The sequence below is a fragment of the Rattus norvegicus genome, chromosome 4, assembly GCF_036323735.1.
Source record: "Rattus norvegicus strain BN/NHsdMcwi chromosome 4, GRCr8, whole genome shotgun sequence".
In the NCBI taxonomy this organism is placed as follows: Eukaryota; Metazoa; Chordata; class Mammalia; order Rodentia; family Muridae; genus Rattus; species Rattus norvegicus.
In genome coordinates this window covers 20,237,956-20,264,174 of record NC_086022.1, presented here as the reverse complement: position 1 = coordinate 20,264,174, position 26,219 = coordinate 20,237,956, and the positions used below count along the sequence as shown (strand labels likewise).

The 26,219-nt window shown below is 39.7% G+C and overlaps 1 protein-coding gene across 10 annotated transcripts in view; it reads left to right on the top strand.

Annotated features, from left to right (window-relative positions):
* Positions 1-26,219, top strand: part of Cacna2d1 (calcium voltage-gated channel auxiliary subunit alpha2delta 1) — a 427,964-nt gene that overhangs the window by 66,113 nt on the left and 335,632 nt on the right. For all 10 annotated transcript variants that reach the window (XM_063285606.1, XM_063285608.1, XM_063285607.1 and 7 more), the window contains 2 exon segments: positions 9,502-9,583; positions 18,166-18,282. In XM_063285606.1, the coding sequence (XP_063141676.1) occupies positions 9,502-9,583; positions 18,166-18,282 (199 nt within the window).

Below are 26,219 nucleotides of genomic sequence, written 5' to 3'. Positions count from 1 at the left end.
TGATTGTTAGGTAAACTGGGCCCTGGAACAGCTGTGAGATAAATGATCCTGTGGGCTGTATTTAAAAGAAATGCTCCACAGTCAGGCCGGCCTGGGCTTTTATGTTCATGCATTTGTGTATGTGAACCTGCAACTAAAATAATGAGGGCTGGAGGGGGCAGCCATGCTTGCCCACTCATCTCTGAACTTCTGACTGTTGCTTTTAGAATACTGTATCCTAAGACACACATCAAAGCCGACTCTACTACTCGATGTGGAATGTGCGTGTGCTGGGGCTGGTGTGAGACCCTGATGCCGTGGGCCTGTGTCTCATGTTCACAATTCTGTCATGCTAATGAAAGCTGGCCGGAAATAACAACAATAGTGCTCCCTTACTCTGTTAATCCAGAGGAGGCCTTAACATTTTAATTTGAGGAAAATCGTCCCGTGTAAGTAATCCCATGCACATATGCTTATGTGGTATGAATGAGTATATAATTGTGTTGTATGTGAAAGGAAGGAAAGACATAGATTTTTGGTGTTTTGTCGATAATAGAAGCACACGTTTTTCTTTCCGAGTGAAAATAAAGATTTGTATAAACTCCATTTTGCCTTTTTTTAAAAATGTGTGGGAAACAGACTTTGAACCCCTGGTAGCTATCATAATCCAGCAAGCAGAAGTTATGGCCAGAGAGCTGAGGGCCACTGTGATGTGGGATGACTAGAATGCAAACGTTTCTCAGCACGTCATTTGAAACGAGTGAGGATTGTGTTACTTTTTAAGGACAAGCTATTTTGCTCCGTTGGAAACTCGTTCCTTTTGGCTTTAGGCAACTTAAGGTCATCTCGCTCGTCTCCTCACCTATAAAATAAGGCTTCGAAATCATCTCAGTAGATTTTTTCTTTTTATGGAATAGTTGAAGATGTTGTGCATACAGTATGTTCAGAATAGTTCCTGGAACACACAGGCTGAGGCGCCCATAGCTGTTTTAGGAGTCTGCAGTAAATGTTCATCACTCCGCCTGTTGATGACACTATGAAGAAATGCATGGCCCGTCTATTTCAGAGAATTATGTGTTCTTGTGGATGCTGGGCTGGTATCACTGCACCATGCTTTGTAGGAGCGGCTGGCTATTGCTTAGGAAAATTAGGGAGGAAAGGTTTAAGAGACTTTGAGGATTCCAGTTTAACAAAAGAGGAGCCGGAATCGATCTGGATGGTGGGAGTCTGGGGGTGAAGCTAAAGAAACCTGTGGATGGGGGTTTGCAGCTGGGGGGACCCATGATTAAAGAATAAGACAAAGTGACAAAGTTTCACAAATATGTGCTTGTGAAACATCTAAGCCTGCTGACTGCGGACACAGACCCGAGTGGGGAAGAGGACTTCTCGTTTACCTCAGAGTCCCAACATTAACAAGCATTTGCAGGTCCTGCAGTACTAGAACTATTTGGTGGCTCACATAATCACTGAGAGAAAAGGAGACGAGGATTTTTTTTTTGCCATGACATTAAATAATGTTTATACGCTGGAATTAGGCTAAACTACATTTCGTGAACCTGTTCTCTTGTGGCCCAGTCAAAATACAAACGGAAAAGGAGAGGAGGTTAGTTTCCTCACTAAAATGAATGGCGGTTTCGTAATGAGCCATTAGAAATTCAGCTCCTTTGGTTCATAGAAACACCAGCAGCAGATTGCGTGGCCATGTAGGACACCCCAGTTGGCATCAGGCTCTGTGGGGACGGTGCTGGAGGTTATAACTAACTGTGATGCTGTAGGCTAAAAGGCTAAGGGCTTAGGGCACTTCTCACATGGGACACCTCCCCCACTCCCATCCCCCACTCCGCTCCCCATCTAGGTAACCTGTGACATTATAGTATCAACCTGAAAGCATTTTGCTTGTTTGTTTGGGATCCGGAAACAAATTGTAGCAGTTTAGGCAGAAGCTATTAAGTAAACGGATTTAAAACATGCAGATAAAACAAAAAGAATGATTCCAAGATGACAGGCAAAGTCTTGTTCAGGAAGACTCTCTGCTCTTTGAAAACGGAGAATATGATTAGGTGCAAAGTGGATTCACACATGTTGAGGTGAAGGCCATTGGAAAACAAAGGCAGAGACACTTGAGTAGTGAATAATGAGGTTTATTTATTTGGTACAGCTTCGTCTCCCACTGCCAGGCCCTTTACCTCTCCACCCTGATTAGTGTGATCACATCCTTTTCTCAGTTTCCCAGGATTCCTCTGGATAAAAACGGAATCGAATCCTCAAGCATCTCACAGGTTGAAACAGCTTCCTTCTAAGAGAGCAAGCGGTGTTACTGAAAATGCCTAAATTGCCAGTAATTTCAGGAACGAGTGCTCCTGGAACATCTCAACCGTCACACAAATTACAAAATAAAGGAGATGCCAAGTGATTTTATTACACATGGGCACACAACACTCACTTGTGCATTGTTACCATGTCCTGAGAAACGCGTGTTTAGTAAATGTATATGCCTCCCAAATCTTTGGGTTACTCGATGCTATTTTTACCCAATTGCAGGGACACCGTGGGTGGTTTATTATATAACAAAAATAGGAGCAGTTTATCATTGGTTAAATATTTATAGCAAGTAGAACAGTTTACTTTTGAAATATCTTGTTACCTAAATTTATGGACATGTTATTTATATGTTAGCACAGTTAAAATGGCTCTTTTGGTAGAATTTTGGGCATTTTAATTGTTCCCGGCTCCTTAGGGCACCGCTGTGTCTTTTGTTCACTCGGGATAAATATAAAATTATTGCTTAAAAAGAATGCACAGGCAGAGACTTGCCTCAGGAAAGGCCTCTCAGTGTAGCAAGGCAGGCTTTCTTTTCTCTATGCTGTAGCCCACATTCTTCTTTTGTCTCCACAGTAATTACTAGTGGAGTAATGGGGAAAAAATGTGTGTTTTAATATTTTTCCCCTACAAATAGCAATGGCTTCATATTCCCCATCTATTTTCCACAGGGCTTCATATTCCTCATCTATTTTCCACAGGGCTTACCCACATCAACGTAGAATGAAGGGCGGTCCTCAATATAAACAACGTAAGCTTCTGACTCTTACCTCCTTTGGTAAACTCAAGTTATCATAACAGTTCTTCCTTCTCACTGTGACCTCATTGCTCTACCCAGGCAGTAGCTTAGCTTAACCCGCTTAGCTTTTAAAATAATTAAATCAGTAGCTTGACACTTCCTGCTCAACGGTTTTACTCCACAATAGATTAAATGAGGTGTAATTGTGCTTTTCCTGAGTTTGATGTTCCTCAAGTATGAACAAAATGAAACGGGTTGCCATTTTCCTTTCTTTCTGAAAAAAGGAAGGGTACTGTGTTACCCACAAACTGAACCTCAAAAGGAATATTAATTTGATGGCAGCTTTTTTTTTTCTTTTAAACTCCACGAAAATAAAACATTTCCTGTGCTGTCTTTTTAGGATTTTGGCCATTTATATACCATAAAAATCAATAGGCATGCTTGGTATTTTACTTACTCAGTAAAATATTTGCCCCATTAGGTATGCTGTTGGATGCCCCCTGTTACGTGGATTCTGCAGAAAACATTAAACACTTGGAGCTTTGTAGTAACTGTGAAGTGAGTTCTGAGGACCTAGGAGGATAATAATACCAATTTTTTTTTTTGCTCTGACATTAGATAAACATTTGAATTTGGAATGTTAGACCAGACATTACGTATTCAGACAGTTTCATGTAGACCAGGCTGGCCTTGAATTCACAGAGATCTGCCTGGCCCTGCTTCTAGACTCCAGGGATTAGGGGCTGTGCCACCATTGCTGAGCAAACCCAGCTTGAGTATCTGAACTCAGTTCCTCATGCTTATCTGGCAAGTACTTTAGTCTCTGAGCCATCTCCCCTATCTAAGCACATTCTACCACTAAGATACCTTTCAGCCTAGTCATTTGCTCTTTGAAAACACATATATGTTGTGGAAAATGCATATAAATGATGGAAATGGAGTATGTGTAACAAGGCCACACTTTTCCTTACCATGAACAGCCAGATCTTTTTTTTTTTTTATAAAGCTGTTCCGATGAAAACTTGTAAAAAGTTACTGAGAAAAATTCGAAAATTGCTGATGCATAGTATTTTCATGGTTAATTGTGTTATAGGATGCCTGATTCCATAGCTAAAGGATTTAGCAAACAGGTACTTTATGAATATAATGCATAAGTTTTTAATTTGAATGCATATTTTAGGGTTTTTGCTGTTTGGAGTCAGTAGAGATCGTGAAGTTGCTAGAACCTTCGTGCTCGTCTTCTTTGCTTTCTGCTCACACCTGTTGTAACTGCGGCACATTCATGGACAGTAGTTTTCATCCATCCTGTTGTTGGCAGCCTGTGCCGGTAAGATGTACCCCGGCTGACGGGCCTCAGTGAATGGGATGTCCTCCAGTGTAGTTCGAAGCCTTAAGTACACTCTAGTCATCTTTCCAGCCCCCTTTCTGACTCCTTTTCTGAAGACCCACTGTCAATAAACAGATAACTTCCCTTTAATTGCTCAGGAAACAGAGAAATTGAATGGAGCCAGTGAGCTCGAAGTTTTTCTCTAGTCTTTCTAGTTGTTTCCACTTGTCTCAAAGATTCCTTCAAGTTTGACTGGAAGCAGAATCTTCCCTTGGGGAGATGCATCGTGTTCTCCCTTTATTTTGCTCTCTGTGAATGGATTCCACACTTTTACCTTCTCATGGTTATGATACAGTCCGTGTGTTGGATGCTAGAATTACTTTAAGTATTGTGAAATTCGTGTCACAGATTCTGTGGTGTCGGTTGCTGTAGTTGTACCTAGGAGATGGGCTTCTGGGCATGCCTGTATGGTATTGTGTGTGGTGAACTTGGAAAACTTGCTCATTGTGGCGGCACCGTTTCATGGACTGGGAGTCCTGGACCGTACAGTCAGAGAGTAAGAGCTGAGAAGCAACTTTGTTTCCTGGCTGTGAACACAACATGACCAGCTGCTTCAAGCCCCTGCCTCCTTGGCCTCTGTACTTTTGAACTCAGCTTTTTAAAGAAGCCCTTTCTCATGTAAGTTGTTTTTGTCAGGATGTTTAATCACAGCCACTAGTAAATGAAGCTAAAATGAGGCTATTGAAACACGCAGATGAATAAAAGAATAGCATGCAAATTAATTGGCAATAAAACGTTTTAGTGACGTGGAGACCTTGAGGAAGTGAAGACAGGAAAGTCCAGGTATGACTGCATGTTCTCCGGATAATCTGCTGACGACTGCAGGATAACAGGAGACAATGCTTGCATACTAGTAGCCTGGGGAAAGACTGCATGGTCTGCTCGATTCTGCTATTCCTTACCACAAGAGGTTTTTGATGTATGTGTGAATCAGGATAGATATTGGGACCATAGTAGTCTTTAGAGGAGAAGGGTAGGACAATGTCTGAGAGCACAGTCTTCTTGATTGTCTTGCCAAATCTAGAGCTCCCTTTAGGGCACTGTGTACCACCTCCTTCATTGCCACTAAAGATGTGGTCTCTCTGACAGTGCTCCATTTTTTTTTTTTTTGACCTTTTAGGCAGAAACATTTCAATGGCCCTATCTTGTTTTAAAACACACACACACACACACACACACACACACACACACACACACACACACACACACACACACACAATGTAAAAACAAATGGGAGCCTTAAGACCTCAGAGTCTCCTTCTCCTCCATGCTGAGGTAGATGCTCTTCTCTGGTTTTTTGTGGCTGGTAGATCTACCATTCACGAAGCTGTTGTTTGGTCTCAGAGCTTCTGTGATCCCATTGTTAGATGCCCTTCTCTTGCTACCACTCAGATCCCTCTACTGGTTCATTAATGGTTGTTTTCCTCAATTCTAATTACTGTTTATTTCCTTCCTTGTACCTGGTCTTTAGGGAGTGCTACATTGATTTGCCTGTGTCCTTGCTAGACACTGAAAACCACCAATCTTTACATTCTGCGCAGGTTTTTCTTCTGCCAGCGCTGAACCCGTTTCATTCAGTTGCTTAGTGTATACTCAGGTCTCTGAAAAACACCTCAAATTCACAGTCTCCTTGGTTGGAGTGTAGCTCGGTGGCAGAGCCCTTGGCCAGTGTGAGCAAGACCCTGGAATCAATCCCCAGCAAGGCACCAGAACAACAAACCAGCAGAGACCAATTCATCTAAGCCTCTAAGCTGTTCATTGCCTTCTACCGTGTGCTTCTGCATTTTCTTCTGATTCCCTGCGTCAAAATGCCCCCATCTGCTCCTGAGAAGCTTCCAAAATAACCTGCCGGGGTCTTCCTCCCATTCACTTGTTGTATCCACAGGTAACTGTGGTCTGTACAGACTTCAGAATTTCACTTAGCTTCTATTACTGTTGAGTGAATCGAGTAATTGATATTTCTTACCTGTGCTCTCCATCCTTCCTTCTTCTGACCTCCAGCCACCATCTATTTGGTGTCAGGAAAATGTATTTTCTCATGTCCGCAGGCTTCTCCTTGACCTTGTCACTGATACTCATTTCCTAATACTACCATCCTTTTTGCGCATACAAACCGCATCCCCAGTAATATCACTTAAGAGATGGTCTGTACCTCTTTTTTGTCTGGCTGAATTACCCCCACCTCTAATTCCTGTCACTTCATTGTCTAGAAGTAGCTCGTTCTCCAACTGGTCAGGCTAGCTGAGTTGACTGAAAGCACTGTGTTCTCTGTGCCTTCCTTGTTGGTTCCTTTTGTCTTTCAAATACCACTTTTTAAGTAGCTATTGCCATGAACATTTGAAGGGGTTAAGGACAGTATGTCGCCTCAAGTATGCAAATATGGCATCTTGATTTAGTTACGTAAGGGGATAGAACTTAAGAAAGGGGCCGTGTCCACCGCCCCCCACCATACCCCGACCCCAACAAAGCAAGAGTTGTTGGGAGAAGTGTTCTTTATGTATTAAACCTAAGAAACAGCCTTGATCACCAGAGACGGGTGATGGGGGTTCAGTGAACCCGGATGTAAACAAACTGGGAAGTAAGCTTGATCTTTCCCTCTTTCCCATGCCCTGTCTGGCTCTTGGTAGCAGGTAGCATTTCTGGAGTTCCGTTTTCTTAGGTCTCACTTGTCCTGTTCATCTTCCACATTTGTGATGTGCTTGGTCTTTTGTCATGGCGCATCCTGGTCCCATTCCAGACTCCAGGTACATGGAAAATGAATAAAACATTTATGCCTTTCTTTTGTTAACTAGCTCTTACATTAATTGGGTTCCTGAAGACAATCAGAGAGCCAGAGTGAGAACTGAGGTGACTTGAGGCTGGTGCTGGGTTGTTCTCTCCTTCAGCCCTTCTTCCAGCCTCTGGCCCTCAGAACTTAGGCATTAAATAACTCTCTCTCAGCACCAAAGACATTTCTCAGTCATCACATTCTTCTTATTCTTGTTCTCCTTTGCCCAGACCGAGTTTTAATCCCATTTTTTTTATTCTTTCTAGCATGTGCGAGTGTATATTGGACAGTGTGACAGAAAATACAAAAATATTTTTAGTGTCTGATGCAATTTATTGCATGTAAATGTTATATTTTCTGAATGTCTTCCAGCTTCTGTAATATTTGAAGGAAATCGGGTAACAGTTAGAAAAGAAAACAGTATCTATTAAAAGAGAAGCTTGTACTTCGAAAGTATTCTTGACACCTTGTCATTTGGGGCAGAGAAGAATGTCTATGTCCTGAATAACTTCTCAGCCCAAGAGTGAGTGGTTCACCTCTGTGAACGTCACCAGTGACCATGCACTCAAATGTTAAGGTGGCACAGATCAATGTTCAGGGATGGACTATATCCATGCGTGTGCACATACACACTTACACACTCATGTTCTCTTTTTCATTCTATCTTTCTCCCTGTCCCTTGCCCCCTCCCTGCTCCAGCTTAGGTCTGCCTAACATTTCTTACTACTTGTCAATGTTAAGGAATTATATTTGAGAAACGATTCATTCTCTCTGGAGTTCAGGGCTTAGTAGCTGTGTATAGTTGAAAAAATCTGACTGGAATTAAAAAATGTTGTCTGTTGTCTTTGTTTTTACCTGTACATCAATGTGATTTTTTTTCTTCTGATTATAGAAGTGAGCACAATAATGATGTAATACTATCAGTGTTATCTGGTTAGTGTTTATACTGTAGTTTAGATATGTACACCCCATTCATAAATAGCATGAATTGTAATATTGGGCATTACCCACACTGTTTATTTTGATGGTTCTGCAAATTTTATTTTATGCTGTTTTTGATAGTCATTTACCTTTCCCTCCCTTATCCATATAGAATTACTGAGAACACATTTATAATGATTTTATTTGTGCTAAAGCATTCCTGCTTCTAATATATTTTATTCACTAAGTGGTTGTTTCCCATGTTAATGGTTACTTTTTTCCCATAGGTAGTTCGTCATCTTTATGACTGACTTTGAGCTTTCCTTCCTTCTCTCAATTCTGTGTTTTTTAACATGTTCTCCCAGACAGTATTTCCAGGTTGGATTTTATTTTTCTTGATTCTGTTTCTGAAATGAAGTTGATGACTTAACAAACTGTTGGAATTCACCATTGAAGGAAGAAAAGACTCACACACTTCACTTCCTTGATTCAAATCACATACACTTGATGTTTGAAATCAAACCTCTTCTAAGCATCCTGACTCTGTTACCCTTGTTCTTTATGTTTTCCTGGAAAAAAGGCAACACACTGTAGACTTGCAGCATGTAATGCCATAGGAGAACGTTATGTTGTTGAACGTCAAACTGCATTCATTCGAATGCTGGACACTGGGCGCTATCCAGATTTAAATGTTTATAAAATGTACTGATATTAATGGTTCATGTTTCAACATATTAAATGCATTAATTACAAGAGTGTATCTGGAAGTACTTGAATTTAGATGCTGAAGGAATAACTTTCATGAGTAGAACGCTGCTTTGAATACTGCAGTGCTGCTCCGGTCATTCAGGACCTCAGAGCGCAGCTGGGAAGATGAAATGCCCTTAGCCTTTGTGTCCTGAGCTATCTGTGACCTTGTGATTTGTCTTGGGGAAAGCTGATGAAGACATGATCATTTCATAGGTACTCATTTCATGATCAGAATATACAGTTTATGTGTATTTTTGAATACATAGTAACTGTTTTCATGAGTTTTTTTTTTTTTTTTTGAGTGAGCACAGGTTAACTCTTTTGATTCCCAAGACGACCCTGTCACTCTTCTCATTTCGATCTGGGGGCATTTCAGTGTGTACACACATGCAAATATAAGAAACAAACAGAAACAAATAACTCCAACAAAAATAAGTTGTGAAAGTAAAAACCCTAGTATGACAATGGTTCCATAGTGTTCTCAGTTTGAACGAGGAATGGGAAGGTAATCTTAGAGGGAACCGGAGAAGGAGACTAAAAACATAACTATTTATGTACATACACACGCATATAAAATGTCAGTGTGTTATCAGTATTTGTGGGAAATCTGATGGGACTTTCCTCCTTCTCATTCCGCAGTATCAAGTCATGGGTGGATAAAATGCAGGAAGACCTTGTCACACTGGCAAAGACAGCAAGTGGAGTGACTCAGCTTGCTGACGTGAGTATTCCCAGCCATGGATTGTGTCATCCCCCTGCTTAGTTTGGGCGCCATTACGTCTTTTAGGAAACCATAGCTTTCTATTACAGACACCCTCTGATTTCCAATGCAGGTGTCATGGTCAATTCTTTGGTATCCCCTGCACGGAGATGATTATTGGAAACCAGAATGGCATGGCTAACAATGAAATTATTAGCTCCCCGGGCCAGAGATTAGACTTTACTATTTGAAATATTTGAAAAGCGTTTATAATCACATCTACTGACGAGGACGTGTCATTGAGATTTGTATAAAAGGTTCTGATGTGTAAAATGGGGACACCATTAAGAGGCTTTCTTTTTTAAAATTCTAAATTGGCTGTGCAGAATACTCTAAAATGAGTTTGGAAAGTGATTGGGTTATATCATAAAAATATTGTGTAGCAACTTAGATGAAATTGATGAAAAGAGATTCATCAATGGGTATGTGAACTGAAACCAGACATGTTCAGGAGTTTAATTTTTTTATTCATGAACATAAAAACTAAGTCAGGATCCAATTGTAAACCTTAATTTTTAAATGATTCACACAGGAAAGCAATTTATGTATTGCTTTAGTTTACCTGTGTTTTACATGCACTAGGTTTTCTGAGGTCAGGTGCGTAATTTTACTCTTGCCATCAAGCCAAGTGCTCAAAAAGTTTTGGATTTTGTAGCATTTTGCACATTAAATTTCCCAGGTTGAAGTGCTCCAGGTACATGTTAATGTCCTTTGAGAGAAGCATAAACACATAGTTAACTTATGTATCAGAAATTTCCAAAGAAATCCTAACAAGTACTTCAAAATTATCTTAGGACATTATCTTTCGCGGGAGGATACAGATACTAAACCCAAAATGTACTTAACATCCCTTGGTTATATTGTATATCCCCTATTTGAAAATCTGAACTTTAAATACTATCAAATCTTAAACCTTTGTAGTGTGGGGTTGATGCCCAGGTATGATGGAGTGCAATTCCAACGTATGCATGTGGGTCACACTGTGTGACCTCAGAGACATAAGCGATGCATCAGTTGTGAATGAATTTCAATTTAGTCTTCTGTCTCATCCCCAAGATATCTTATTATGTGTATGTAGCTATTCAGAAGTCTGAGGAAAGTCCTTTCAGTCCCATGTTTCTGAGAAGGTATACTCACCCTTAGTCTGCAAGATACTTGGTGGTGAGATGTATTTTTGTCACTGTGGATGGTCTCCAGTGCTTGGACACACAAGTACAGGGAGGGGTGAAAGCTCCAGTTTATGATCCATTTTGAAATGCGTGAGGATGTGCCACTGTGCTGGGTAGTATGTGGACCTGTATTTACGGGACAGGATTTGTAGGAGCAGATGTTTTCTGTCAGTGTTTGGTTTTTAGATTTAAGTTGACTGTGGAGGAAGCTTTCATTTAACCCCAGAGACAAATGACAGATTTTAATGTTAAGTTTTAAAACTTTTATTGGAAAGATGAGAATTAGCCTCATGGCTCTGCACCGGCTGATTTCATGGTTACTCCTGCTGTTCCTATGGGAAAGTTTCTTCTAAACTTGTGTTTTCTTTTTCTTCAAAAATAATAATGCCAAAAAATTAATGTGGTTTCTATTATGCTTTTCTGTATGGTATAGATTACTTGGACAGTTATAAGTATTGATGGATGGCTAAATGACTTAAGGTAGTAGAACAATGGACAATGAAGAAGATGAAGTCTAGATAATTGTTTGTGAGACATATGCCAAAATCCAGTGATAGAAGGATTGTGAAGAAATACATGCTGTATAATGTGGGGGATTGGAGTTGGGGAAGGAAGAAGGAGGGGGAGAAAGAGTGAGAGGGGGAGGGGAGAGATACATGATCCTTTGCGCCTCATTTCTTTTCCTAGCAAGAAGGTTCTTGATGTGTGCAAACGGGTGTTGGTGTTGGTAGTGGGCGTTGTTTTGTTTGCTAGTCTAGGTGAGGATTTGTTCTGTTTTGTTTTACTTCCCAAAGGAATTTAAAGCTAAAATTAGCTGAAAGATCCCAACATGGAGAGTGGATTTTGGGCGGAGATTAGAGGCCTTTTGAGCAGGGGGTTCTATTGTTTGACTTATACAGCGTTGGGAATCTTACCCAAAGCTTGATGCAGTGTATAATCTCCTACTGGGATGTGCTAAAGGAATGGTGGACTCCAGAAGGTGAATACATGGTGGAATTGGTGGAACTTATTTGATCCTAGGATAGAAAGTCACTACTGTAGAAAGAGCGCTACTTCTTTAGTTAATATAACTATGTTTTGCTGGCTTCATAGATACACCAAAGACCAAGAACCACTGGCATTACCTATAGTACTAACGTAATTATTTTTGGAATTTTTGAAAATTCCTTTATGAGATTGTGAAATATTAGCCCAAGGAAACTAATTAATATTGTTGAATGATTTCTATACATTAAATTTTCCTACATTAGTAAATTATTGTTGTATTGACGGACAAGCTTAGGGACTGGGGAAGTGGCTTATAGGCCTCACAAGCCCAACAACCACAACTCAGCCTCCAGCACTCATAGAAATGCCAGGCACACATAGTAGGTTGTCTGTAAATCAGTCTCGGGAGACAGAGATGTGCAGCTAGCTGACTAGCCAGACTTGTCACCAATTTTTCCATGTGTTATTTCTCAGTCTTTATTCAGTGCAGTGGGTCTCAGTCTGTGGGCTGTGACCCCACTGCGAGTTTGTGTATCAGCTATTTACCTTACGATTCATAACAATATCAAAATTACAGGTATGAAGTAGGAATGAAGTCACGTTATGGTTGGGGGTCACCACATGTGAGGAATTATACTAAAGGGTAGCAGCTTGAGGAAGCTCGAGAACCACAGATTCATTGGAAAAAGACTGGAAAACAGACACCCAATTATTTGCTTGTTAGATATTGGGCTCACACTGCAATGACAAAAGTTAGTTATAGTATATGTAGTTTTATGCAATTAAAAATGGCAGAAACATGGGATCCTTATTCAAAATGCTCAACTCAAATTCTACAGCAATGAATGAGGTTAGAGCAAATAGCTCTATCTAAAGATGCATTTAAGATGTGATAATACACACACACACACATACACACACATATACTCTCTCACACACACACACATACACACACATACACACACATACACATACACATACACACACATACACACACATACACATACACACACATACACACATACACACACATTCACACACATACACACATACATACACACAGACACACACACATACACACACAGACACACACACATACACACACAGACACACACATACACATACATACACACACATATACTCACACACATACATATACACAGACACACACATATACTCACACACATACACACACATACACACACATACACACACACATACACACACAGACACACATACACACACACAGACAGACACACACACATACACACACACACAACTGAAGCTGTAATTATAAAATTTACATATGATTGTCTGTGAAACAGGACAAAAGCCTGAAGACTTACAAAGGACACACAATTTCTTTTCTTTTTATGGTGCTGGATATTGAAGCCAGGTTCTCTTGCATGCTAAGTGTGAGCTCTGAGCTCCATCCAGGAAACGCATGCTCTTTTAAACAATCTAAATCAGAAACTATTGAAAATATCCTCAAAAAAAAAAAAAGAAAATATCCTCTGTCGTTCCTGACATGTGCATGCACACATTCTGTCAAGCAGGAGCTGGAGATCGAACTGATAGATGGAGAATGTGATGTTTAATCACTAGCAGACAGGTTTTCAAGTTGAAAGTCTTCATAGTATTCCTGAAATCAGCATCTGCGAGTACATCAAACATCCACTAGCAACCATTTCTTTCCTTAATCTGCTGAAAAGTGTTTTATCTTGATGATATCCTCAAAATTTGACCCATATCCAAATTAGGAGCTATTCTTAATGAATGAGCTCTGTAGTAATGAGAATTTGCTTCATGAAAAGATTTTCTAAAAATAAATTGATGAGTAAAAGCTATTTCATGTCTTTCCTGGACGATTCGTTTCTGAATCTGCAAACACTATTATTCACAGGGAACAGAATCCTGCCAGTATGTCAGAATACCTCCCATTGCATTTCACTGCTCCTCCCACACTCAGCCCAGGGAAAGCAGGCCACGGCCATGTAAGGAGATAGAATCACCTGGGAGATCTGTTCTGTCTTTTGTGGAGATTTGTCTTTAAGTCTCCTCCGTTCTCTTTGTCTGTCTCAGACTCCTCTTCACTAGCAGGGTCCACCGGTCCTTATGTACGTAGACTCATCATCTATGACTTTACAAGGCATTGCTGTACTTGTCAGTAATCTCAGCCCGGATGTTCTTTGCACTGCTGGTTCTTCACGCCCTACCTTGTTAATTCCCTGGACATGCTCTGAGATTGTCTCCTGCCTGGTGTACTGATTCGTGACGCTAAGGTTCTTTCTCACTTCCCGGGACGACTTTTCTGTGTCCTTCCATGCTGCTGGACCAACGGTACTTTGTGGTACAGATTACCTTATATCTTCTGCCACTCTGAGACATGAGCTTACTCCTTTATAACAAAACAAAGCTCAAATTCCCTTCACTCTGACAATTCCAGGTCTCAGCAAACCTACAGCTATAGTTGGTTAAATGCAACTTAACCCTTTGCTAAAGTGAGAAATTAGTGTTGTATGTGAAACATTTAAGTGGCCTGCATTGCTGGCAAAGCTAGCTGCTTATAATAAACTTCTTGGGAAAGCTTTTGCGTTCTATGACACAATTCAAAGTGTCTTTACGAATCCTGTTTAAAATTACACTAACAAGTGGTGCCACTTGGTGTATAGTGTATTTGTGACGTTTTCAAATGTATTGTTTTCAAGATCATGTTGGAAAGATGGATTCAGTTTAGAAGAAAGAGATTTGAGAGAGTTTTATTTAATGAAAAAGAGTTAAAAACTGTAACCTATGTTACTATCACAGTGAAACTTGGTTTTGAAATGTAACAACGAGAGCCATTCGATACAGTTAAAATTCTGATGGAGGAAGAACATGCAGGTGACAAGTTATCTTTTTGTCATGGCTGGCAGGCATGGCTGTCAGAGGATTTGGACTATAAGATACTAAAGTAATTAGTGTGTCACGAGGCAGGCCATCTTGTCTTGAGTTCTTTTTTCGCTTTACCTTCTTTCCTCTGTAGCAAAACAGAGGCCAGGACCCCACAGCACTGTGACTTTGACATGATGATTCTGAAACTCTATCTGGTGCCAAAATGCCATACTATTCATAACACACTGACTCTTCTTTCATGAGAGAAACTGGATAAAGGACAATGAAGACGATCATTCAGACTTTCAGCAAAGGTGAAAAATTAAGTAGGAAAGATACTTAGATCACGTTTTAAATAGTGACAAGTTAACACGTTAAGATTACATATATATATATGTATATATATATATCATTTAGTGATGGGAAACAACATACCTATGAATAGAATGAATAGACATTATTTATTATAAGACTCCATGTAAAATCTTCTAATCTAAAAACTTCTTCATATATATTAGGAAAATTTCATAAGCCTCCACAATATCTCTGTTAACAAATAAAATCATAGTTTTTGAGTCATAAAATTAGTTTTTCAGTGGGTTGTGGTATGATATTGATTTATATTTATTTTGAGAGAGCATTCCAGTTTTATTTTATATTTAGTATAACCAGATATTGGCACTATAGACTTCATCTTCCTTAACTTAATACATTTAAGCTTTATGAAGCAGATTTTATTTTTATTTCTTGTGATAGCCAACTTTCTATTACTATATGAAACATTCGAGTAATTAACTGAAATTTTTATTATTAATTATTAATTATTATTTATCTCAGTAAAGGTTTCGGTCTATGTGCCCTGCAACAAGCAAGCGCAGCATAGTTGTGGAATGTGGCAGAGCAGAAGTGCTAGCCCCACAGCTAGGAAGCAAAAGAGCAAAGTAGAGAGGTTGCTGGTATTTCCTTATTTCCTTCAGGAACTTCCCACCTAAGTTCTAAGAAGTTTCCAATAGATCCTACCCGCACAAAAGTTCCTTCACCTCCCAACAGTACCATTTTTAACATACGGGCAATTGGGTTCAGTCAATATTCAAATTATAGAGTAGTGACAACTTTGGAATTTTGGTTTCTTTAAAAAGCACAGAAAACTATAGGAATGTTTGCCTTTTAAACCCAGGTGTGGGGGAATATGGTGCTGTGTTGAGACGAGTGCTGCAGATGACTGTGATTTGCCTACTGCTCTAGCGGGGACATGTTTTTCCCCAGCTGCAGATAGTTTCTGCAATTGGGTGACGTTTGGGATTGTGGGAACTCTTCAGCAGGTTTATAAATGCTAGAGCCCTAATAGGGTGGTGGGTCTTAGGTCGTTGTTCTTTTTTGGGAGGTTGGTTATGGTTTGTTAATAATCTTGCTAAAGAAGAAAGAAAAGGAAAGAACGTAGATTCAGGGATTCCCTCTCTCCTCCTCTCTTTCCCCTTTCCTCTGTCCTCCTCTCTCCTTTTTCTCCTATTTTGGGATAGGGGATGAAACCAGGGAGGATAATGGGTAGAAGAAGAACCCAAAAAGTAGCAAAGATTAGTTGCGCTATAGTATTTAAGTATTTAAAAATGATAACAGGAAGAAAATGTTCTAAAATGTGCTGTATACATTAGACATAATATATACACATTTTCATTCTTGAAGATACTGAATCCACCTCCAGGAATTGTGGGACATATTTTACACTCCCTTTATCACAAGAAAGTAGACTTTATAGAGAAATGCACAAGATATTAACGATATGAGCACCAGCACATTGCACATTAATTCGCTGTATTGTTCTTACTGCACGACTTGTGTTGAGTCAATTAAAATGATGTTGAGGTTTATCTATTTGTAACTTGAATCAATTAATCTATTCATGTATTGTTGAGGTTTATCTATTTGTAACTTGAATCAATTAATCTATTCACGTATTGATGTTCTAGAATCTCGTTTTAGTCTGTAATGAAAGAGGTTCCTGTTGGGAGGAAATCATCAAGGATAGCCAGGGTGTTTAGGACAGGACGCGATAATCCATCCTGTGAAAGCTTAAGCCATCTGCTGATGAGCAAGAGACCCGGGTGAAACCAATTATGAGGTTGTTAAACCACAAAACCCATCCTCAGAATATTCTGAATGGGCCTGTGCTCAAAAGACTTGAGTTCAAATAGATAATTTTAAGAGCACATGGCGATTTAATCCTTAAAAATATTAGTTAGCTTGTAAGGTCCTAAAATTTATAGTCATAGGAGTGTGTTCAATAGTTGAGTGTTTTCCTTATATGGGTAATTCCCTGAGATCAGTCTTTAGCATCTTCCATACCCCAAAGGGTATACGTAAATAAATGTATATGTATGTATGGGTATCTTCATCGAAAACTGACATCCGCTTTGACAGATGAATGGTTCAGAGTTTGCATATAGTTGAAGCAGACATCCATCACCATCCATGCTCAGCTGGGACCAGGCCTTAGAACCTGGAAATAATCAAATAAAATAACACAAGCAAGTAGAACTGGTTCTGGTGTATGCCTGACTCCTTTTTCACAAGGCAATAAAAAGCTGCCAGGGCCTGGCTTTAAAGATGGTTAAGTCATGCATGCGAGCCCCATCTGCTCAGTGCATAGGGGATTTCCTTCTCAGATCACCCTCCAGCCACAAGCAGTGCCACTGTCCCCACCCCCTTACAGTTTCTCCTCTCCTGTTAGGAGTGGCTTGGCTTTGTGAACCAGGTGCAGCCTATGCCTCTGGAGGAAAGCCTTCTGCAGGCATCAATTTGAGCCCCAGAAATGAGGCTGGGTCTTAATTTTATGTGCTATGTTAACCTTGGTGATTTAAATAAAACATTATCAAACACGGAAAAATACTTGTATTTAGCATAATTTAAAAAATACATCTTTACAGAGCTATCTGCAACCTTAACATCAACCTCAGTGCTTTCCACTTCTCTAGCTGTGTACTGTCTTAGAGGGTCCCCCGCTGTGAACCGCTGCAGGGGGATCATCCTCACCCTCTCATTACTGCCCACCCCTCTCCATAGACTTAAGAAGTAAACTTAACGTTCATGGCCATAGTCGTGAGGAAAGGGCTTCTATAGGGAACCCATGGTCCATCTGGTATGACCTATCTTCTACCTTGTTCACACATGCCTTGTCTAACCTCTTCCCTTCAGTAGCCTCCTTTCCTAAAATGAGGGGGATGACTGTTAGTATTATGTTTTGAAGTTGAGCTGATGGAAAAGCCTCAGCCCCGACAGTATACATGTGGACACATGTTATGTTACAACTAGTAGCCTGACCTCTTGTTTTTGCAAGCTAGCTGTCTTATTTGTGCGTGTTTTTTCTGGTATCTACCCGAACTCCAAAAAAATCACGATGAGGGTAAAAAAAGCAGATCTAATTATTCGTTTTTGGTGTTAGGCGTGTGATAATGGGAATTCGTGATCTAAATAAACAACTTTTGCTTGTCTTAATCATCTTTCTCTTTAACACAGATTTATGAAAAATACCAAGATTTGTATACTGTGGAGCCAAATAATGCACGCCAACTGGTTGAAATTGCAGCTAGAGACATTGAGAAACTTCTGAGCAACAGATCTAAAGCCCTGGTGGTGAGTTTAGATGGAGACTTCTCTCAGTTATTTCTCCCCGGCTCTGTGTTATCTGTTTGTGACTGTGTTTGAAGTTTTCACTTGTTATACTTTTCCCCTGGGAGTTGAGTTCAGCTGATGAGTTCATGGACTCAATGGAATCCCACATAAACTGATGACTCTTCTCTACCCGTTGCTTTAATTTTATTATATTACTATTTTCTTTTTATAATTCATCAGAGGTATTGCTGATACATGAAATACCTATGTGAATTATTGTATACTGTAATCCATTGATCACATTTTAATCTATATTAAAACATAACCTCATTATTATTGCTAGCACATAAACTGTAGTACTCTACCATCCCATGATCTCACATTCCTACCCAAGTGCTCAGTGTGCAAGATCACTTCTGACTTCTGACCTTTAACAATTTTTTTCTCATATATATATATATATATATATATATATATATATATGCTTTGATACATAATATTTAAAGTTTTGCTGATTTTGAGTTATAGTAATGTATCATCCTGTATGTAGCCTTCAGAGGTTTTCTTTTCTTCATCTATACTGTATTTATATGATTCGCTGACTTTCATTCAGTTTTAATTACATATAAATCAAGTCCCTCCTCATCCTGATACCTGAAGTTATACATTGTATTGAATCCTAACCAGTACCTGTAATTGTCTGTGGAGATTGGTTCAAAGATTCCCAATAGGCACAGAGTCACGGTCCTTTGTGATAGTGTATTTCCATATAACACGCAAACGTCTTTCTGTATTCTCCAAGTAATCTCTAGATTAATTACAGTACCCAAGACAGTGCACATGACGCATGGGTGTTCTTCATATCCTATTGTTTAAGAAAATGACAGAAAAGACGTACCGCAATGTGTTTTGTACCAATCCAGTTATTAAAAGTTACTATCTCTCTGTGATTGAATTGGCGGATACAGAGTCTATTGATCTAATTATACTGTCATTTTTAAAACAACGATTAAGTTTTAGTTGTAAGCTGAAACGAGACTAATAACAATCACCAGTAATAAAATCATAGTAAAGAAATACAAATTATCTCCAAAATATCTTGCTCAACCGTGTTCACCCATCTTGTGATGGTTCAGGTGATGCACGCCTGTGGTGGTGAATGGAGATGAGTATAGTAGACATTGTGCTACTGCAAAAGACTATGTCATGTGAGCCTTTCATGGCCATGTGGTAACTGAGGTGACCGTTGCACTAAGTGACCGCATCCTGGCTCAACAGGAAGATTCATGTTCTGGGCAATGCGAGGTGAGGTTTTACTGTGGTCTTCAGAACGGCCAGAAACTTAAAATGTATGGATTGCTCATTTCTAGAACTTTACTGTTAATATGTTCATACCTATGTATGAACATAGGTAATGGACACCATGGAAAAATAAAACAACAGATAATAAAGGAAGACAATATGCATAATTTGGTACTATTTGAAGAGCATCACACATGCAGTCCAGGATAGTAGACTTGCCAGACAAAAGGGAATTTGGAAAAGCTTTCAGGGGCTAAACCACCAACCAAAGAGTTCACATGGACAGACCCATGGCTCCAGCCGCATGTGTAGCAGAGGATGGCATTGTCAGACATCAATAGGAGGAGAGCCCCTTGCTCTTGTGAAGGCTTGATGCTCCAGTATAGGGTTATGCCAGGGTGGTGAGGTAGGAATCAGTGGGTGCTTGGAGGAGCACTCTCATAGAAGCAGGGGGAGGCGGGATAGGATAGGGGGTTTGTGGAGGAGAAACCAGGAAAGGGAATGACATTTGAAATGTAAATAAATAAAATATCCAATTTAAAAAACAAAAAAAGAGAAGCACTTCACAAAAGTATGGTAGCTGTTTCCCACCAAAACGTGGGGTCACCTTAGTTCTCTACTTGGTATATCTAAGGTCTTATTTGTTCATATTCTGGACAGATGCAACCAGGTCAGAGTTTTTAATTATCTGCAAAGAAATGGCTACAAAATGGGCTGTGTCTTCGCCAATTTCTGAAGAGGAGATATGTCCAGTCACCTTTCCTTTAGTATGCAGTGAAGTGTCTGTTCATGTCATTTGTATAGTTGTGTTCTTTAACTGCTTTAAAGGTGGTTCATTCTTGGTGCTATGTAGTCTAGTTAATTTGAGTTTCATTTCTGCATTTTTAATTGTCTTTGTTGTGTATTTTGATACATTCTCAATTTTAACGAAGTCAACTATTTGACTAGAATTTCTGAGTGCTCCATTTGAGAAATCCTCTGTTACTATTAAATCATATACACAATTTTTAAAAGATGATTAGTTCTAAAGGTTCCCAAGCTTTGTTTTTCATATTCAAGTATTTAATAGATTTGTAGAAACATCAGTATGTAATTTCAGGCTTCAACTTAAATTAACTTTTTTTTCCAGCTAATTTTCCCATGACCATTTATCATGTAGCTATTTTTTCTTCTATTAATCCCTGATCACTGTGCTAACTGGCAACCTAAGTCTTTTGCCATATAATTCTTTTAAGAAGTACTTTAAGGCTACTCAAACCTTAATTTTTTATCCAAACAATACATGTTCAGCATTTAATTAACCTGAGAAGTCTATACTGGGGATTTTGTTTTGATATTATTATCATTGATTAATACAACAATACTTTGGGAAGTGCTAGTATTGTTATGATGGTTGGTCTTTCTATTTGTAAGCACATCCCTACCCCCTCACCCCTCCGGCCACCACCAGTTTAGCAATCTTTTAGGTTATTATTGGCTTGTCAAACACCACCACTTGCTCCTGTTAGATTTCTACACTGTTTACTTGGCCCTCAAATTCTTTTTTTTTTTTATTAACTTGAGTATTTCTTATTTACATTTTGAGTGTTATTCCCTTTCCCGGTTTATGGGCCAACATCCTCCTAACCCCTCCCCCCCTTCTTTATGGGTGTTCCCCTCCCCATCCTCCCCCCATTGCTGCCCTCCCCCCAACAATCACGTTCACTGGGGGTTCAGTCTTAGCAGGACCCAGGCCCTCAAATTCTTATATGTACTCTGACACATATAAATGTTTTGATTATTGTTCTTAAGGTATCCAGGGTATTGTAGCAGGAATATCTATTGTAGTATCTGGTTTATCAGATTGCTAGTTCAATATTTATTATCATTTTAAATATATAGCAGTGACTAGTTCGTGGTAAAATAAATTTGCTTAAAGCATTATTCTCTTCAGTTTCCTTAAGAGTGATATTTTAAAACATTTAGAAATGCAAATGTTGTTTGCATTCTCCACTTTAATAGCATTTATGGTTTTTTTCTACTAATGTGCTTAAGATTCTGATTAATATATGTGAGGTGCTGTTGTATAGAACCATGCACATCATATCTTAATGGAATTGAAATAGGGGGCTTTTAAAGACTTTTTTATACTTCTCATTTATCCCTGAATATAAAGACAACTAGTATCTTTATTTGCATCCTGTTGGGGGTATCGGTGGTGATCTCGCCTGCATGGTGGCAGAGTGTAGAAGTCATATGCTTAATTAGTGTAGGATTAGTTAGATCTTATGTCTGGGAGACAGGCTCCTGTTTGTTTGCACACTGAGTTCTTTGTTCAACTTATTGACTCCACAAAAATAGAAGAAATGATTTCATGGGGAAATATTCTGGAGCTAATTGAAGCCCAGGTGCTATGTTATGCCATGAATGGATGCAGAATGGCATTATTAATTTAATTCTGTTTTTGCTGTAGGCTACAGGAAGAGAGACATCTGGATTAAAGGAGCTTTAGTTTACCTGCTTGTTGTAGTCCTATAATTTTATTCAAAACACAGTTGAAAAGTCATGAACATGCAAATAAGAGGTAGATGATAGAACTTAATATCAGATTTTATCATGTGCTTATACTACGTAAAGCGATCTAATTACTTCTCACAATAGTACTATGGTGTAGATACCATTATTAATCTCCCTTTTCAATACAGAAACTGGGTCTTTCGGAGCTCTTGAAATTTGCCCAAGGAAATGTATCTAATAAGTAATGTATGCCGTGCTTTCAGATTTTAATATGCACACGGATCACATATGGTTCTGGTTAAAATGCAGATTTTTATTGAGTAGACCGAGCTGGGGATACATTGCTAATAAGCTTCCAGGTGGTGCCAAGATGTGCTTTGTGACGCCCACTGGGCACTCGGGGATGAAAGGGGGTAAGTATGTTTGGGTATTTCCAACTCTACGAGCTGCTTTATGGACCGAATGAATTTACTGTTCCGCTGAAGAAGTGTAGAATAGAAAAAAGGGAAAGGAAAACTAAACATGTGTTGAATTTTTCGTTGTGGTTTTTATTTGGAAGAGGGGATAGGAGTGCCCAAAGGCATGTCCCAATGCCATACCTCATTGTATTAGTGCCTCGTAGATATCCTCCCCTGATAAATACACCATTTTAATCTCTTACATGCATCTTATATTTTATGATTTATCTGTTTTATAGCTTTTTTGGAAACTCGATCAATATCGTTGTCCGATAACACTGCGGGATTAATTATCACACAGTCTGGGGTCTAAGGATGCTTTGGAGTAAAAGGGAAATAATCATTTAATATTGCTCTTAGCATGTATTTTAGTGTGACGAGACTGAAATGTGTGCAAGTGTTAACAAGCAATCTGTGGGAGGAAGCTTCCTAACAAAACAGTCCAGGGGTGTCTCCGGAGAGAGGGATGTGAGTGAAGTCAGCTGTCTTTGTTCACCAGCAGCCCAACAAGGGATCTGCTCAGGAAATGATTGTCTCTAGGCCTTTTGTGCAGAGAGAGTAGGATCAAAGTTAGAATAAACAATTTTTTTCTTTTGGCGCTTTTCTAATTATGGCATATACTTTCTCCCTCTCATTATCCCAGTAACTTTAATTAAAATGACTCCAATTCATTTCGAAGCTTTAAATAATGTAATTTGCGCTACTTCTTAATTTAACTTTGATATTCAACTTAAGAGTTGAAAATGAAGAGAGGAAAGAAAATGATAAATAATATAATTTACTATAAAATAGGTTTGCCTTTCTGTTTCTGGAAGGACTAGCTTATTTGTCTAACAGTTTTAGATTCCTTACATGTTACTGTGTCACTTGTCCTGTGAAGGTTTCACACTAGATAGGGCTTCGGCAACGGTCAGCTGAAACGATCCCGCCCGAGCCTAGCTTGGTGGAGCCACAGTTTATCTCTGTTGCTTAAAGAGAGCATGGGTGACAGCAGACTGCAGCACTGAACAGCACACCCCAGACTGGGCGATGAGTCACGGAAGCGCTATCAGTCGGATGCGGAACCCCCTGTACAGCTTCCTTGTTCTTTGTTGAAGTTCTACTGAAGACTCTTAACTGTCCAGCCATTGTTCACTGCTTATATAACCAGAAGAAAGGACCTACCTTGTCCATAGCTTATTTCTCCATCAGTGAAACGAGCCAGTTTAAGGCAGATTAGACTATATTAAACTGCTCTTGGGTGGGCAAGTTAACTGACCTCAAGTACTGAGGCCAGAGAAGTCACCAGGGGTCGGGGGCCGGGGACTGATGGGGAGAGAAAGAGTAAAAGGGTGCATGAGCTCTTAGGAAGAAGAGAAGGAGAAGAAGAGATAGAGGAAGAAGAGGAAGAGGAAGAGGAAGAAAGTCAAAGGAAAGTCAGATAGAGACAAAATGTCTGGATTACAAGGGAAGAGCCTCAAGGGTAACGGGGAATGGCAACCCAGCCTCTTGGCTGGAAGATTCAAGGTTGGGAACAGAGTATGCTAGGTAGGGACTGAGGGATGCTGGGAGAACCTGGAGACCAGTTGTGCTTTGATATGTAAAATATGTCCCTCAGCCTCGAGTCTGGGTCTGAAACCAAACACTGAGCAATCTTGATCCATTCTTATGAATCCTAACTTGGATTTCCAAGCCTTGCTCATCCCCCTTCCTGATAGATGTTGCAATCTGGAAGGAAGAGTGACACAAATCTCCACCCCTTCATTTGGCTTTCCATTTTCTCTTTTTTGCCTTCCACAATGTTCTATTCAATGGATACTATGGTTGTCTGATTATTTTCTTCCGTGTTTGGCTGGATGCTAACCTACAATGTCATAGTAGAAGTTATCTTATTACCAGCAGTTTGATGACTGCCAAAAAAGACGTGTTCCTCCAGGACCAGTCCTAACAGCCATATTAATCTAGAGGTATAAATAAAAGTGTTTAGTAGACATAGACCGGTACTTCACATTTCTTTAACAATAAAAATAACCTTCACATTGGACCAAATTTGGAACTCCAGGCTTTAAATCCAATCAGAAGGCAGTTGGCTGCCTATAATTATGATGCTATTGTTTTTCAAGAGGGTACCACTTACCTAACTGAGCAGGCTACATCAACACATATATAGCATATATAACAAATACAACACTATAACGTAAAATAGAACATATATCTATCATATTTTAGTATGTAATTGCCTACCCTTAGGGAGAGCTTAGTCTTTTTCACCTGGACTACTGTGTGGTTTTCCCCTTCTTTGACTCTTCTTATGGTGGACACGGATCATGCTTGAATGCCTTTCACATGCTCAAAACCAAGAAAGGTGACTTTTGATAGTATTTTGTTTAAGAACTGTCTCACACCAGTTGCCACACTTTATTTTGGGTGACTTGGACAGGCTCACTTGTCTGACTGTGTCTACTTGCTGAAAGGTTTAATTAACCAGATTTACATGCTACTCTGTCATCCAGAGCCTCCCTTACCTTGTAAAGACTTCATTTTGTCATTGGATTTATCAAAGGCAGTGAAGTCCTATACCTCTGCCAAGATACCCCATAGCTTACCTTCTTCATTAAATCAAATATGAGCCCAGTTTTAGTCATCCCAGCCTACTTGACATCAAACATCATTTCTCTCGCCAAATTTTCTCAGTAATATATGTCCCCTTGTCTTAGTTGTGGTTATTGCTGTGAAGAGACACCATGACCACAGCAACTCTTATAAAGGACAATATTTAACTGGGGCTGGCATACAGGTTCTGAGGTTCAGTCCATTTCATCATGGTGGGAAGCATGGCAGTGTCCAGACAGGCATGGTGCTGGAGGAACTGAGAGTTCTGCATCCTGTTCTGAGGGCACACAGGAGAAGACTGACTTCCAAGCAGCTAGGAGGAGGGTCTCCAAGCTCACCCCCACAGTGACACGCTTCCTCTAACAAGGCTAGACCTACTCCAACAAGGCCATACCTCTTAATACTGCTTCTCCCTTGGTCAAGCATATTCAAACCATCACACCCCTTATTGTCTTCCAGCCAATGAGATTCATGGGGACTTCAGCTGGCAATAACCTAGTGTTTCCAATGTTTATTCAATCTTGTCCATTGGGGCTGCTTTTTTTTTTCCCGAATGGATTCAGTTTACAAAGCCTTTGTCTCAAAGAAGCTTAAGTAGAAACATCCCTGAAAAGTTCTGCTTCTGTGCCACCCAGACTAGCCATCCACCCCTGTTACACGGCTTCACACACCAATCTGTGAAGGCTCTTGCTTCTTGTTTAATGTTCTACAGAGCTGGTAAGATGGCTCAGTGGGTAGATAATTTGTCACACCAGTCTGCCCAACTGTGTCTGATCCACGTAACGTGCATAAAGGTGAAAGCATAGAATCAACTGTACAAAGTTTTCCTCGCACGCCATGACACGTGTGACCCTCCCTCAACAACAGTAATACTATCACTTAGGAGTCCTAAACTTAAAGAGTTTTACCCAATTAAATCATCTAGATACAGAGTATTCTTTAAATATATGTTTCTGTTCTGGGCCATTATCAAAGCGATGTCTGCTTGCTGAATCACACTCCTCCTACAATTGTGGTCAGGCTTGAGGGGTGTTGACTGTTACTTCTAGAACCGTCTCTCTTTCTGCTCATCGGCCAATTCTCTGGAGATTCACGTTAATGGGTGCCATT